At 33.5% G+C, this 15638-nt stretch overlaps 1 protein-coding gene and 1 pseudogene across 2 annotated transcripts; both read left to right on the top strand.

Moving 5' to 3' along the window:
• The first annotated feature begins 8636 nt into the window (after nt 1–8636).
• On the top strand, nt 8637–11318 carry LOC111903419 (cyclin-T1-4-like; annotated as a pseudogene).
• Nucleotides 11319–14382: 3064 nt separating this feature from the next.
• LOC111903407 (cytochrome b5) lies at nt 14383–15602 on the top strand. 2 transcript variants are annotated; one of them, XM_023899183.3, is made up of 4 exons: nt 14383–14537; nt 14638–14735; nt 15022–15088; nt 15173–15602. In XM_023899183.3, the coding sequence occupies exons 2-4, from the start codon at nt 14649–14651 to the stop codon at nt 15427–15429; spliced, it is 411 nt and encodes a 136-aa protein (XP_023754951.1). In that variant the 5' UTR covers nt 14383–14537; nt 14638–14648; the 3' UTR covers nt 15430–15602. The 2 variants fall into 2 exon arrangements, with proteins under 2 accessions (XP_023754951.1, XP_023754952.1); XM_023899184.3 differs by having other exon boundaries at nt 14386–14537; nt 14644–14735.
• Nucleotides 15603–15638: the final 36 nt, after the last annotated feature.

The raw sequence follows: 15638 nt of genomic DNA, 5'->3' as shown, positions 1-15638 counted from the left end.
TGAGTATGGGAACTCGGCGAGTCATAGGGTTGACTCGGCGAGTAGGGTCAGTCAGGAGTTGAGTTTGACCTTGTCTTTGTCCAAGGGTTGACCAATGGTGTCCAGGGGCATTTTGGTAATTATTGTTTGTTGTTTTGAGCTCAGCGCATTGGTGGTTGACCAGTGGTGGAGATCGTATTAGTGATCGGAGTAGCTTGGATTATCTGTTCAGTCGGCAGCTTCGAGGTGAGTTATCCTCACTATATCAACGGGGTCTAAGGCACCAAGGTCGGCCCTTATCGGATTGAGATCCGGGTAGTTGTTTTTATGTTGCTGCTTTATCATGTTGCATCCTGTGAGTTAGGATGGTATATGTTAGTGACCTGTTAGGTCGGTATCCTGGTTAGGATAGTGGCATGTTATGTGATTTGTTGATCTGCTTGTTATCTGTGAATTGTTAGATGATTGTATGTATATGTGCACATGGATGTTTGGACTGGAGTTGGGTTGAGGCGGGTCCTGCTGTGTGCAGTAGGCCAAGATACCCAGGGCGGACCGGTTGTCCCGTAGGCCCAGCGAGCGGTCCGGATAGGCTGTAGGTCCCGGTAGGGGCGGACCAAACGTGCCGAAGGCTCGGAGAGTGGACCAGACAGACTGAAGGCCCGGTGCGGGCGGACCAGTCATACTGTAGACTCAGAGAGTGGACCAGGTGGATTGAAGGCCCGGGAACGGGCGGACCAATCACACTGCAGACTCGATGTATGCGGATTGACTTAGAGGGTGGACCAGGTGGACTGTTGGCCGGTGCGGCGGACCAGTCACACAGTAGACCCGGAGAGCATGGCTGTTCTGTGATCGGATATGTTATGGCATGTTATGCGTGTATGGTATTTGTGGTTGGTATTTTGGGGGTATCTCACTAAGCTTTCGGGCTTACAGTTGTGGTTTCATGTTTTTCAGGTTCTTCAGGAGATCGTGGCGAGGCGAAGGCGTGATCGTACCGCTCCTCATAATTTTGTGGTGTTAAGATTCTGGGAATACGATAAATATTTTGTATTGAAAACCTTTTTGTAAAGAATTATTGGAATTGAGATGTTTTTGAAAAATTTAAAATTGGTTGTGTTTTTCGGTCGTTACACGCCACATTGACAGCCTCCACACAGTTAAAACCACAACTGAATCTCGCATGATATGACCTTGGAAAAGTAACAATAAACTCTCCACAACACTGAGAAGCTCGATAAACTGGGACCCCTTCAGACTTCAAAATTTTAGGGCTCAATTGACTAACCTGTTAAGATCAAATCATTTATTCATTATCCAACACTATATCGAGACACTACTTATTGCGAAAAAAAAATCTTATGAGTTGATGGAGTAGATCTGTTTGTTCCTTAAAAAACAGATAGATGCTTCCTCATTGCATCTTCCAAGGCATTCACATGGCTTCTGGGGTACTCCATGCCACATATTCAGGTCGCGCCAATGCATATAGTTTACCGAATAAAGGTGGTGATCTTCAACATGCATTTCCAAAAACAAATAAAAATATAAATACACATAAACAAAAAAGAAAAAAGAAAAAAGAAAAAAAAAAGTATAGCTGAAGTTATTGGTGGCCTACAACTTTAACATATAAGGGACTCAAAATTCTTACTTTCTATCTATGTAGGAGTAAAATTAAATTTTTTGTCCCTGTATATAGCTGAGTTTTGTAATTTTTGTCCCAAAAAGGTTTTTCTTGACTTTTGGTCCTTATTTAAGGTTCATGTAACGACTTTGGTCCCTGTTCCAAGTAAAATGACTATTTTTGGTCCTTAAGATAGCTGATTGTTTTAGTTTTGGTCCAAAAATAGTCATTCTACTTGAACAGGGACGAAAAACATTATAAAAACCTAAATAAGGAGTAGAATTACAAGAGAAAACTTTTTGGGACCAAAATTGATAAAATCAACAATAATCAGGGACCAATAATGTAATTTACTCAAAATGTAAATTAAAACTTTAGAGAGCTTGTGATAATAACATATTCAAAGTTCAAATACACATCAATATTCATTCTATGATTGGCAGAGAGTACAATTTCTTGTAAACTAATACATTTGATTGTGCCATATACCTTCTGTAAATTGCAAAGATGCTCACAGACCGTTGTTGGTCCTCCATTACATAACAGTTGGATAGAGATTGATGAAACACTGATAGCTGGAATATGTCATGTAGTTTTCTCCTCAACCCACTGGTATCCAAATACAGTTAAAAATGTAAAATAGTGTACTTAAGACTTTAATAGTATTTAACGTCTAATGAGGATAATGGAAAAGGATAAGCATGTGTAATACAAGACATTTACAGTGTCAGGTTGAAAGATTTACACATTGATTTATATTTTGTGGTAAAAAAAAAAGAGGTTTTGAAGTATAGTACTGATCAGAATCGGCAAATGTACATCTTTAATAGTGAAATGACCTCCTTGTAAGAAAAAAGGGCAAATGATCCAAGCATCCATTTCACCAAGTACTGAAACAACTGCATCTGGTTCCTATAAGAAAAAGGGAAAATGACCAATATATTCTAAAAAGTTCCTTAAGAAAAAGCTACCATAAAGTGTGTATACTCACCTCTGGAAAATGACCTCTTAATGTCGAATCACCACGTAACACCAATGTGTAATCGTTGTTTCCAACTGATTTTGTAGCAGTAATCACGTTTTGACAAATATCTGTTATCAGTGCACTAGCCTATACGAAAAAGAATACTCAGTCTATTCTATATTGCATGAAAAAGAATATTAACGGTGATGGATGTGGATGTAGATGTGGTGTACCTTATTAGAGCTTAAGGCTCAATCAATGACCCAAATTCCACCTAAAATTAATTGCCATGTCAGCATATACCATACTCCTATATACTTGACTATGATTCAAATAAAAAGTAGACTAAAGATGATATACATACTATAAGTTGAAACCTGTGAATACACCCTTGTACACCAAGGTTTAATCAAAATTGCACTCGGGTAAGAAGGGAACAGAAAAAAGAGCAGAGCAAAACAGAAACAGTGAACATGGAAGAATGAAATGTGGACAGGGGAAAGGAACGGTTTTGGGAAAATCGCTTGTTCACCAAGCTTTATTAGAAACAAGAATGTAAAAACTAAAACTAAAATACTTCTACTTACCCCCTATATATACTAAAAAAGTTAGACTCCTAAAACAACTCAAAAACGTTTAAAAAACCAAATTTTCCAAAAATACCCTTGGGACTCTTTTTGTCCCAGAATCTGAATTAAGCCAACACATACCAGGCAGAATAAGTGCTGCAGCCTAAATCCTAGTTTATGGGAAGTGTTGGTCAGTGTAATAAATATTTCTTGCACAATCAGCACAAAATAAGACCGGTAGAATTGACTACAAAACTCCGAGTTCTGCAATCAAAATCAAATAAAAAATATGAAATAAAACAAATTAAAAGAGCCTGGTTTTAATAATGAATTGTAGTAGTAGCACCTAAAAGTTTTTAAGCATCTCCAACTTGTGATAAAATATTCGCTTACTAGTACAATAGAAACCTGCAATTAGATAACAAGTGTTATAATTGAGTAAACCTATTAGAAGCTTCTATGGCTAAGGAAAGTGACAACTCAGCTAATGAACATGAACTTGCAATCTCCATTTCCCCAAGAGTAACACCTGCATATCAACCATATCTCCATTTTAAGTCAATATGTTTAAATAAAAGCACCATATATATTCAGAAAAATGTAATATCCAATCACCATTTTTAAAAGCTTTGATAAAAACTCCCTCTACAAATGAAAAAACCATCCATCTGAAGCATTAATCTGACCATGAGCTGCTTCGAGTTTTAAAGATAATTTTTCCCATGATTTTATTAGTTTTTCCCCTAAAGGTCTGTTCCTTTTTACACCAGGCTTCTGCGTTCCAATTTTGACCACTGTACGAACACCCTTTTGTAAACCACTAAATAACACGTTCCAATTCTTGTCACTGACTGATTTTCTTAATATGGCAAGAAAAATCTCATTGTCCTGCATTTGTTCACCAAAAGACATCAGGGTTTAGTGTTTAAGTTTAGGATTTAGGGTTTAGATAGACTGTAACTTTAAGGAGAAGGTACTTCTAAAGAGACTTTCAAACTCCTGATAAAGGGGAAGGCATAGAAACTGTGCATTCATAGGTTTAAAACCTCCCAACAGATCCGCAACATCACTTTGCTGGCTCAAATTCTGCAGCATAAATTTGAGCAAAAATATATTATATGCTATTTATGTCATTAAAGAAAATTTAATCAGATAGACCATTTTACCGACATGTCCAATTAAACTATAGGCTACGAATGTTACAGAATTAGTTTAGTTACTAGACTAGATTATTAATTTCAGTTAATTCTCAGTTGGTGTTTTTATTTCACTCAATATCATATTATCTCACTATGAGTATCTTGGTTTTTCAGTTTAACAAAATTCATTAAACAATTCAAATAACGATTCAAGGTTATCTGAATGAGAAAAGAAATACTATCCTAGTTGAGTTAATCAAGCATTGTGCCAAGAAACAGAAACACTAGATATAAAAATGAAGAAACCCTAGTCAATGTAACTCTTAAGATTAACAGACACTAATTGATTTAGGCCCTAAAATTAACAAAGAAGTTGTGCTAGCATCCATGCTTGTACAAGGAGATTAGAGAACTAACCAATGAGTGCATACTTAGGAGCTAATAAACTGATGGTGCCTGCTATGCGTGTATGCAAAGAATCAAGAAAAGAAACATAAAAAAAGAACTTAATTAATCGACTAACAAGAAGACTTATTGGATCAGTGATTTTATCTATATCAAAATTGATTTATTTCAACCTTTTACAAAGTCAAAAGCATCAAAACAAAATAAAACCCATCGATATTAGAATATGAATGAATTAGGGCTCACCCGAATATGAGATCTATCCATTCATGTAAATGTGCAGAGACATGCTCACTCTCAAGAGCCATGCGATGCCTATGTACAAAATCAACAGGGTTTTCGGCCCAAGGAGGAAACTTAACACAATCGGACGTCATCGATGGAGAAGTGCAGAGTCTCTCTCTCTCTCTCTCTCTCTCTCTCTCTCTCCGCCTTCACCCGCGTATATAGTCTTCCTGAGTTCTGAGTACACACAAATCGATTGAACATCGATGGTCGGCATGAGAGACGATTGAACATCGATAAAGACTTACATAAAAAATCGTATTTAGGGCTATGATTAGGGTTTCGATCTTTCAAGAATCTGATTCCAAAGGGGAGAGAGAGAGAGAGAGAGAGAGAGAGAGAGAGAGAGAGAGACGAACTGCTTAAAGGATTATTAGGGTTTTGTGGGAGAGGATTTTAGAAGGAGAAGAAGGAGATGATCAGGCGAGGTGTTTAATTTTTTGGGATTTCATTTCCCCCCATCGCAGGCAGAGAACGCGCCTTCCTAAAAAAAATATAAAACGACATAGTTACACGACACACTCTTTATCATTGGTGCCCTCTGTGTTTTTTTTTTGGACACTAATTTTAGGGTGCGCAAAAAATGCGTGCCCTCTATCCTTCAAATTTTAGAAAACTGACATTAGTTTTTACCACACGCACAAATGCGTGTCCTCTATCAGCGCGTGTCATTGTTTGCGCGTCATTAAAGGGCTGTTTTCTAGTAGTGATATTAATAATAATATCTCTTCTCTCTTTATAAATCACCCAGTCAAGTTGCTTGGTGAAGGCAACCCAAAAGGACCATGCACAACCGGGTCAAGTACTTACCAAATATAGTTACAGGCTTAGACACTAATCCAACAACAAATTTCCCGGCCAAAGCACTCTCTCGAATGGATTGAAAGTGGGCCCTCTTGGTCAAATGGTACACAATAACCCATATCATGTCGAATCCCTTAGCCGTCTGAGGAACCTTAGTGATGAAATCCATATTGATATGTTCCCATTTCCACATGGGAACCTCCAATGGTTGCAGCTTTCCATGCAACCTCTGGTGCTCAACCTTGATCATCCGACAGGTCAAGCACCTCTCAACATACCAGACTATCTCTCTTTTCATGCATGAGCACCAATAACTAAGCCTCAAATCCCAATACCTCTTGGTGGCCTCAAGTTGTATCGAAAACCTGGACTTGTACGCCTCCACCATCACAGTTTGCATGACCCCACCAAAATCCGGCACCCAGGCACATCCATATCAGGTCAATAATCCATGACTGTTAGTGACGAATTTGTCAACCTCGCCCGTGAGTCTCTCCTGCTTCCAATTCTCCTTCTTAACTCCCTTGGACCGAGCCTTCCTAATCAAATCAAGAAGCAGAGAATCAACCGGTATTCCCATACATAGACTCTCAATAGAGGAACTATCCGTCTTGAGGATCAAAGCATCAGCGACCATATTTGCTTTCTTGGGGTGATACAAAATCTTGCAGTCATAATCCTTGACCACGTCAAGCCACCTACACTGTCTCATATTCAGATTTGGCTGATCCATGAGATATCTCAAACTCTTGTTATTCGTGTAGATAGTACACCGGACCCCATACAAATAATGCCGCCAAATTTTTAGAGCAAACACCACCGCTCCCAACTCCATATCCTGAGTCAGATAGCGAACCTCATGCGGCTTCAGCTACCGAGACTAAGTTAGCCAAGTTGGATTGAGACCGAGTGCGTTCCTCACGACGTGACCATGGGTTGGTCACGACGTGAGGGTCAGCTAATGGTGATGATGACTGTTGACTTTGACCCAAACCATTGTCTTGTTGACTTGAGTCGACTTTTCGTCAAAATTTCTAGTTCTAGAGTATAGACTAAGGTTGGAAACTATTTGATTCAATAAGTGTGTTGTAGCACTTGTTGTGTGACATTGAGTTGTGGTTTATCGGACTTCATGAGACATGTGAGTCTTCTCAATATATTGTGTAGGATGTTAGTTGTCTTTGTGACTATTGCACTGTATGCTAGGCAGGGACTGCTATGAAAGGCTGGAACTGATGTTATGTATGATATGTGGTATCTTGGCGAACCCACTAAGCTTCATGCTTACGGCTTTGTGGTTTGAATATTTTTAGGTACTTCCAGTTTCAAAGGGAATGACCCGACTTGACCGCATAACATCCATTGATGTTTTTTTTTTTCGCACTGATTATTATCGTTTTACTCTGATGTTGAAAGATACATTTTACTCTGATTGGTTTTAAAACATATGGTTGTATAGATTTGATGGTTTGAAAAATTAAAATTTTTATCAGTAGATTTGAGATCTTACATTTTAACCTTTTTACCGGTAAATCGGTCACCAACATAATATAAAGATTTTTTCGCAAATAAATACAAAATATAGTATTTTATTAAAGATATATTATATTTTTTATTTTTTAATATTATTTTAATATCTTAATATTTTTTTCGTCTAGCAAATTGTATTATTATATATTAATCTTATGATATTTTATTTTTCTGAAAAATAATATATGTTATGGAAATAGTATTTTTATTCTGAAAAATAACTGTTTTTATAATATTTATGTCTAACAAATTGTATTATCATACATTAATCTTATTATGTTTTATTTTTTTGAAAATAATATCTATTATGAAATATTTTTTCTTTCTAAAAATAACAGTTTTTTATAATACATTTGTCTAACAAATTGGTATCTTACACTAATCGTATGATATTTTCTATGTCTGATAGAAAATATATATTATGAAAATATTATTTTCGTCTACAAAAACCGTTTTTATAATAATTATGTCTAACTAATTGTATTATCTTACATCAATCTTATGATTTTTTATTTTTCTGACAGATAATATCTATTATGAAATATATTTTTCTTATAAACATAACCATTTTTATAATACGTAAAAGATTGATATCTTACATTAATCTTATGGTATTTTATTTGTCATACAGAAAAGATTTATTACGAAAATAGTTTTTTTTTTTTCTAAAAGGAACCATTTTTATTAGACTAATATAAGATAATAATATATTTGACAAAAATATTATAAAACCGGTTATTTTTAGATGAAAAATGTTATTCCATAATATATATTATATGTCAAAAAAAAAAGAATATATATAATAAGATTAATGTATGATAATAAAATTCGTTAGACATAAAGATTAGATAATATATATTATTTGTCACACAAGGAAAATATCATAAGATTAATGTAATATACAACACGAAAATATCATAAGATTAGTGTAAAACAATACAATTTATTTGACAACACTATTATAAAATCGATTATTTTTATAAGAAAAAAAATTATTTTGATAATAAATATCATCTATTAGACAAAGATAATATCATAAAATTAGTGTAAGATAATACAATTTGTTAGACAAAATAATATGCCAAGCTAATAAGATTATATATATATATATATATATATATATATATATATATATATATATGTATGTATGTATATATATATATATATATATATATATATATATATATATATATATATATTATATTTTGGATTTATTTGCAAAAAAGTGATTATATTCTGTTGGTGACCGATTTATTGACATTTTACTGATAAAATTGTAAAAATGAACACAATCGATGGTTCTTGGAACTTAATTGACTAAAAAAGTAAGGATGAACATCAGAATTGGGTACTTGCTTTCGGACAGAAACCGCCTCGGAACCGCTACCCGCTGGGTACCCGTCGGAACCGATATATATATATATATATATATATATATATATATATATATATATATATATATATATATATGTGTGTGTGTGTGTGTGTGTGTGTGTGTGTTATTTAGGCTAGTTTAGAGTACATTGGTCCAATTTTGTTAGTCTTTGATCCGAGTTGATATGTTTTTGATCGAACTAAATTGCGTTTTTATTGATAAAAGTTAAAAAAAAATTGATGTAACCGGGTTACCTGCTCTTGGATTCGGAACCGCCAGTTCCGAGACTGGTTCCAAAATTTTAAGAACTGCGTAGACTAGTTCAGGTTGCGGTTCTAACTTTCTAGGAACCATTGGTTCCGATTCTCGTCAAATAAGGTAGGTACCCGCCCATGCTCATCATTAAAAAAAGATAAAGACTAAACTGATTACGAGGCGTAAACATAAAGATTTTCCAATAGATCTCTCATTCAACAACACATAATTCAAAAACTTATACGACACACAGTTCAATGACATAATTCAATCCGCTAAACCTAAATCATATGATATGTAATATTTTTATTATAAACAGACTACCCCAAATTTCATTTTATCGTATCAAATTTTGAATATCAATCTGGGTAAGCAATGAAATAAGTTGGCAAGAGTTTTTGCCATCGTTTGATAAGTTAAATTACGAGACATGTTCAGTTGTTACTATAAATATATTTATGTTTATGTAAATCACATATTAATTAGACATGTTCATCTTGTTTTTCCATGGTAACTGTAATCTGAAATGTGTTGATGGTTATGCTTCGCATTATAGCCCATATCCTAATTAGGGATGTCAAAAAGTTTTGTCTGACCCCTAACCTGTGGGGCCCGGATCCCATATGGGGGATATTTGTTAAAAAAAGTTGAGGACGGGGGCCGGGGCGGGGGCAAGATTAACCCCCGTTTTAATTTTTAGGGGCGGTGACGGGGATAGGCAGTCTCGTTCTGAGCCCCTCATTGGGGCCTATATATATATAAAGAGAGATAGAGAGAGTGAGAGAGTAAGAGAGAGAGGGAGAACTAGGTTCAAATATTTCTAGCAGCTATTGTGTGCATGAATGCACCAATAGGAATTTAGGAAATAATAAAATAAATAAATAAATAAGAGTGATTTAGTAATTTGATATATAAATTCCATAAATATTTCCTATAATCTAGTTGTATTGACTTTTACCATAATTTCTCCAATATTTATCTACGGTCGTTCTTTTTCTCTCACCCCACTTGTGTTTGTGTGTGTACGAGAGCACATTCTTCATCATCGACAAACGCTCCTGCATCCCTCATCATCATCATCATCTCGTGCTGCGAGTGCTCCAAGATCACATTCCCTCTTCCTGATGGAAATCTTAAAGTTTCCACATCCATTAGCTATAAACGTGATCGAACAAGATTTGAAGATGACAATGTTGAATTGATGTCAAGGGATCAGATTGAGAGGTTTTCTCCTTCTAGAAAATATGGAATTGACGCCTTACAGGAAACTCATTTGCGCTATTGTTACTGTGCTTTCTTCAGTACCTTGGAATTCGTCTTGATCTGTAAGCAAAACATTTTAGTTTATACTTTACTTGTGTACATTTTTGAAACTAGGCAATAACATAAACTTTCGTCTATTCTTTTGTTTGAGATTAACATTATTTCAATTTCACTACAGTCCACAAACTACTATTGGAATTGCTATGGTTCTAGGCCACCGTTTTTTTGTCCAGGGGTCTCATGCATCGCATGACAAATTTGTAAGTTATCATTTCTCTTTGGTCAAAAAAATTTTGTATCTTAGATGTTAATACTTATTGCATATAGGCCTTATTTCCTTTATTATTCTATTCTACTTTCAAAATGTAATCTTTATCTGATAGAATTTAATAGATAATCTTTATACATTTTGCTGCAGCTGATTGCTACTGTTGCTCTTTTTCTTGCTACAAGGTCGGAGGAGACACTTTGCCCTCTGAATGATGTATTGAAAGTGTCCTTTGAAATTTTCCACTAGCAGGATTTCAATGTGCTCTGCTATTTACTCCCCATGGTGACTTGTTAAACTTTCTATTATCATTCAATCTTTTTATATTACTTTGTATGATTACTTTATCTAACGTACAACTAACTATTCAAACAGGATTGGTTTGATGAATACCGAGAATGAGTGCTTGAAGCTGAGCAAATGGTTTTGACAACTCTAAACTTTAAGCTGAATGTGTAGCATCCATACACACATCTCACATCCATTCTTGACAAAGTAGGGCTTACACAGTCACTTTTGGTAAACCTGGCATTGAGCTTGGTCATTGAAGGGTAAGCCATCCATTTATTCCCTTTTATAGAGTTAATAAAATAGATGAATTAGAAATAGAATGTTGGTTGCTTTTTCATTTTAACTATAGTGGTTATGAGCTGGAGATGGAGGCTGAAGCCAAAGATTCTAAAGATGAAGCAGGAGGCACTTTAACTATAGTGGTATGTTCTTGATAATACAAATTCTTTAAGAATATTCAAAACCATTATGCAAGAATAGTTTATTTTGTAAGAATATTATTGTTGTATTATGATAGAATTGTAATTAATTATTTGTATGTTTTATGTGCAGTTGTTATAAGTGTATCACTACAAATTATTTGGCAATGAATTTTTGATAGAAATGACTTGAAGACCTGATGATAAATGATTGAAGAGTGAATTAAAGAATGATCATACTCACTGTTTAAGAATGTTGTTATTTTTTTAAGAATTATACTTGTTATTCTTTCAGAATGTTTGTTATTATTCAATGAATTACAATCATACAATGTAATTATTTGGTATATTATTAGTTCAAGAATCGATTTTGTGTATTCTTTCGAAATGTATTTACTAGTTTATGATTGACATTCTGTCATTCTGATATAATAAAATCGAAAAATATATTTACTAGTTTATGGTTGGCATTCTATCATTCTGACAGAAAAAAATCGGATTTTTAAATTTGAATTAATTTAAAATATTCAAATTTTTAAAAATAAATGAATTAATTATTCCTAAAAATCCAAAAATTTTCTTTTTTAATATAGGTTAACTGACTAAAATGCCCTTATGCTGAAATTTGTATGTTTATATGGTACATGTTATCCTATTCTAATATCATAGACCCTCATATCAAGACCTTTGATTCTATTCCATCCGACGGTCCAAATCTGTGTATTCTGGCACATAATAGTTAGTAAAAACAAAATAACTTAAACATATATATATATATATATATATATATATATATATATATATATATATATATATATATATATACACACACACACACACACACACAAATATAATAAACAATAGCAAAGATTTTGAACTTCCAAAAATCAACAAAAATAATGTTTTAAGTTGTTAGTATAACGTTTTTAAGATGTGATAACATTTTTGTTTTTAACGTGTAAAATTATGTTATAAATGACTTATTTTGGCCCAAAAAACAACTTATTTTGGCCCAATAAAAAAATATTTCAAAATCGATTGTGGATGGGGAAACGGAAGTAGGGGTAATCCAGGAATTCGTGGCAGGGACGGGTGTTGAAATGCTGGAAATTTCGAAGGCGGGGGCGGGGACAAAAGAATGGAGAAATTTTGAAGGTGGGGTCGAGGGATGCAATCTCCTTTTCGTTTGTAAACTATTATTGTTAGTTGAATTATGCCATTTTCTAATAGATATTAATCAAATATAAATACTGATTTTAAAAAATATATACATATCAAAGGAGAAGAAAGGCTATGAATTTAATATTTGAATATATCATTATTTGATTTATTCATTTCAATTTTCATATGTAAAATAAAAAATAAAAAAGTTGAAATTATATAAAATAAATAGGCTTTGTTTGATACTAATATATAATTATATTATTTTCATAACTATGAATCTTTAATATATATTAAAAATAATATGCAAATTATATAAAAATTAGAACGGATAATAATTTGTAAAATGAAGGATCACATGTAAAATTTGTTTGTAAACGATTGAATTATTTATATTTAATAATACAAAAAATCAAAATCATTAATAATATAATTAATAATACACAAATGAAGGATCATAGATATAATAATATATAACACAATGGACCATAGATATAAAGATTGTTTATATCGTAAACAGTAATGAATTAATAATAATGGTCAAGGTGGTTTAGGAATCTTAAAAATAGTACTCTTCCTAGGTCTTGATTTTTGTTTTCTATGAAAATTGTATTGTTTGACCGTAAAAGGTCAACATACCCAATTTTAAATTAAGGTTATTCGTAGTGGTCTCGGTAAGTCATTCGGATACCTCGACATGTCGAGTTCGGCTCGACAATTCGGTGGAAATGTGCCAATGAAAGAGAGTGTATGGTTTAGGGAAAATAGAAAGAAAGAAGGGATTAGTTTTTGATTAAATGAGTTGTAGTGAACAAAAAAAAGAAAAAACTTGCATCCAAATTCAGGGAGAAGATAACAAGTTTTTCAAGATTTGATATAAAAGGTCCCTAGGGTTTGGTCTACTAACAAAACATACCCCCTAAATTTTCTTTATAAAAATAGTTTCTGAAATTACAAAATTAACCCTTAATTTATAAATCCTAATTATTATTCTAGTTAAATGAAATTTTAGTTAAAAAAATAGTATGTTTGAAATATTTATTTTTATATTAGTTATTTAATTTTTTTTTTGATATGACAAGTGTGACAACCCACGTCATATAAATGACAAAAATTAGAGAAATTGTGACAACTCCTAGGTGGTGCTGATGTGCGTCGTGGTAAGTGTGACACTACACCATCAGCCTAAGAGAGTTTACATAAGTGATCAAAATTAATTGTTTATAGTAGGATGTAGATGTTATTTGTTGTCCATTTATGTGTTTGGTTGCGGTTTCAAATCAATATGTATACTAAACATCTTTAATTTAACAAAAAATAAGTTGAAAATTGCTATTTAACTTGTTTTTGGAAGGTCAAACATATTTGGAGAGGGTGTTACTCACATAGTGAGATTCAAAAGTCTGTGTTATTTCACTTGTATGAATTTAGTTTCAATAATGTAACTTTTTTAAGTTACTATCTTTTTAAAGTTTTAAAAAATATATGTTTTTTAGTAGCATTTTAAAAAAACAATAATATTAAGACTGCAGACTCCATATTTTTTCTGAAGACATGCCAAAAAAAAAACTACAAATATTTTTTTAAACAAACAACACTTAAGTCGACTTTTGATTCTAAATTTTGAAGGAAAGTATTGTCCACCATTTAATCGAACCGATGGTCCTCGATTTGTAATCATCAATTATGGCATACCAACTTTGGTGGTTACATCCCATAGTTATTTCCACCATCTATTTTGGGTTTTAATTGGGGATGCCAAAAAAATCGATATGAATTAATTTTGGGATGAAAAGTTGAGATAGTAAAATGACAAATTGTCCTATAACTTATAACACATGTGGTCCATATGTGATTTATGTTCATGTTCGGTATCTTATCTCAAAATTCAAGGTCCTATTCGTTATACACCGACTATTGATTGTTACAGCTGAGAGATTTAGGATGAACTTTGTATTAGCTTAAAGAAGCATATTCCAAAAACGAAAATTTTAATTTACTAAAAGATTCAAAGGCAAAACTCTTTTCGAGGTCAAAGTAGTAATTTCACGCACGATAAGAATACTCTCGAGTCAAGTATTTGGAGTGTGGAGTGTGGACGCATATAAATTACTAGGACCACTCACCGTTGATTCCTATCGAAGAGAGAGAGAGAGATAGAGAAGAAAACCCTTCGTCCGGCCGGCGTATAATCTCTCTCGTAAGTAGATCGATTCCTTTTAATTACCATTTCTTTTAGATCGATTACAGGTTTCTTTTTCTTTTGTTCAACTAAAGATCGAATCTTACTTATTGATTAGTTGCAGATTCAATGGCGTCAGATCCCAAACATTTCGTATTCGATGATGTTATCAAACACAACAAAACCAAGGATTGCTGGCTCGTTATCGACGGAAAGGTCAGATCTTTTCTAATTCGCTTTTGACTTCGCTGATTTATACCTAAGCTTTTGTGCTTTGATAGCTTGATACGATCTGAGCTTTATTGATTTTTATAGTAAATTTTTGCGATTTGACTCCGAGTTGAATCTAGGTATCATATAAGGTTATCACTCATCATCTGTGCTCCTATTGTTTGATTTTGGAGTTGTTAGCAACAGTTTTTTTTTTTTAAACATGTTTATCTCCTTGCTTTCATTGGTGATTGAGTTTTATTGAACCTAAACTGAATCTAAACGTCAATAGGTTTATGATGTAACCCCATTTATGGAGGACCACCCTGGAGGCGATGAAGTTCTGCTAGCAGCAACTGGTAAGTATTGAATGAAATATTACACACAGACCCAATGAAGATGAAAATCTCATGTATTGATAAATGATGTATGCATGATTTTAGGGAAAGATGCAACCGACGATTTTGAGGATGTGGGACACAGTGATGATGCTAGAGGCATGATGCACAAATATTACATTGGCGAGGTGGACAAGGCAACTGTTCCCAAGAAGCGTGCTTATGTTAAACCTGCTGATAGCAACTACAATCATGACAAGACTTCGGAGTTTGTTATTAAGATATTACAGTTTATCGTGCCTCTTGTGATCTTGGGTTTGGCTTTTGTGGTCAGATCTTACACCAAAGAGAAGTCTGCTTGAAAGAGAAAGAGAGAGCTTGCTTGCTTCCCTTTCATTATTTGAGGTTTAGATGGTGTGTTGTGCTGTGTTGTGTTGGTTTTAATTTATGGAGAATATTTATGTCTATTAAAAACATGGTGACTTTGGTTATTTGTTAGATGAATATGTTGTGAGGACAGGTTTCTCGTTAGTTATTTATTGTCCAAGAATTGCTTATGTGACACAATTTC

Source organism: Lactuca sativa, chromosome 8, assembly GCF_002870075.4.
Source record: "Lactuca sativa cultivar Salinas chromosome 8, Lsat_Salinas_v11, whole genome shotgun sequence".
NCBI classification, from domain to species: domain Eukaryota; kingdom Viridiplantae; phylum Streptophyta; class Magnoliopsida; order Asterales; family Asteraceae; genus Lactuca; species Lactuca sativa.
The sequence above is the reverse complement of the archived record's forward strand: the minus strand, read 5'-3'. Positions and strand labels throughout refer to the sequence as shown.

Coding starts and splice junctions, on each gene's coding strand:
- LOC111903407 (XM_023899183.3), top strand. CDS start 14,649: ATGGCGTCAGATCCCAAACATTTCGTATTCGATGATGTTATCAAACAC. Junction 14,736..15,021: donor GGCTCGTTATCGACGGAAAG/GTCAGATCTTTT, acceptor AAACGTCAATAG/GTTTATGATGTAACCCCATT. Junction 15,089..15,172: donor AGTTCTGCTAGCAGCAACTG/GTAAGTATTGAA, acceptor GCATGATTTTAG/GGAAAGATGCAACCGACGAT.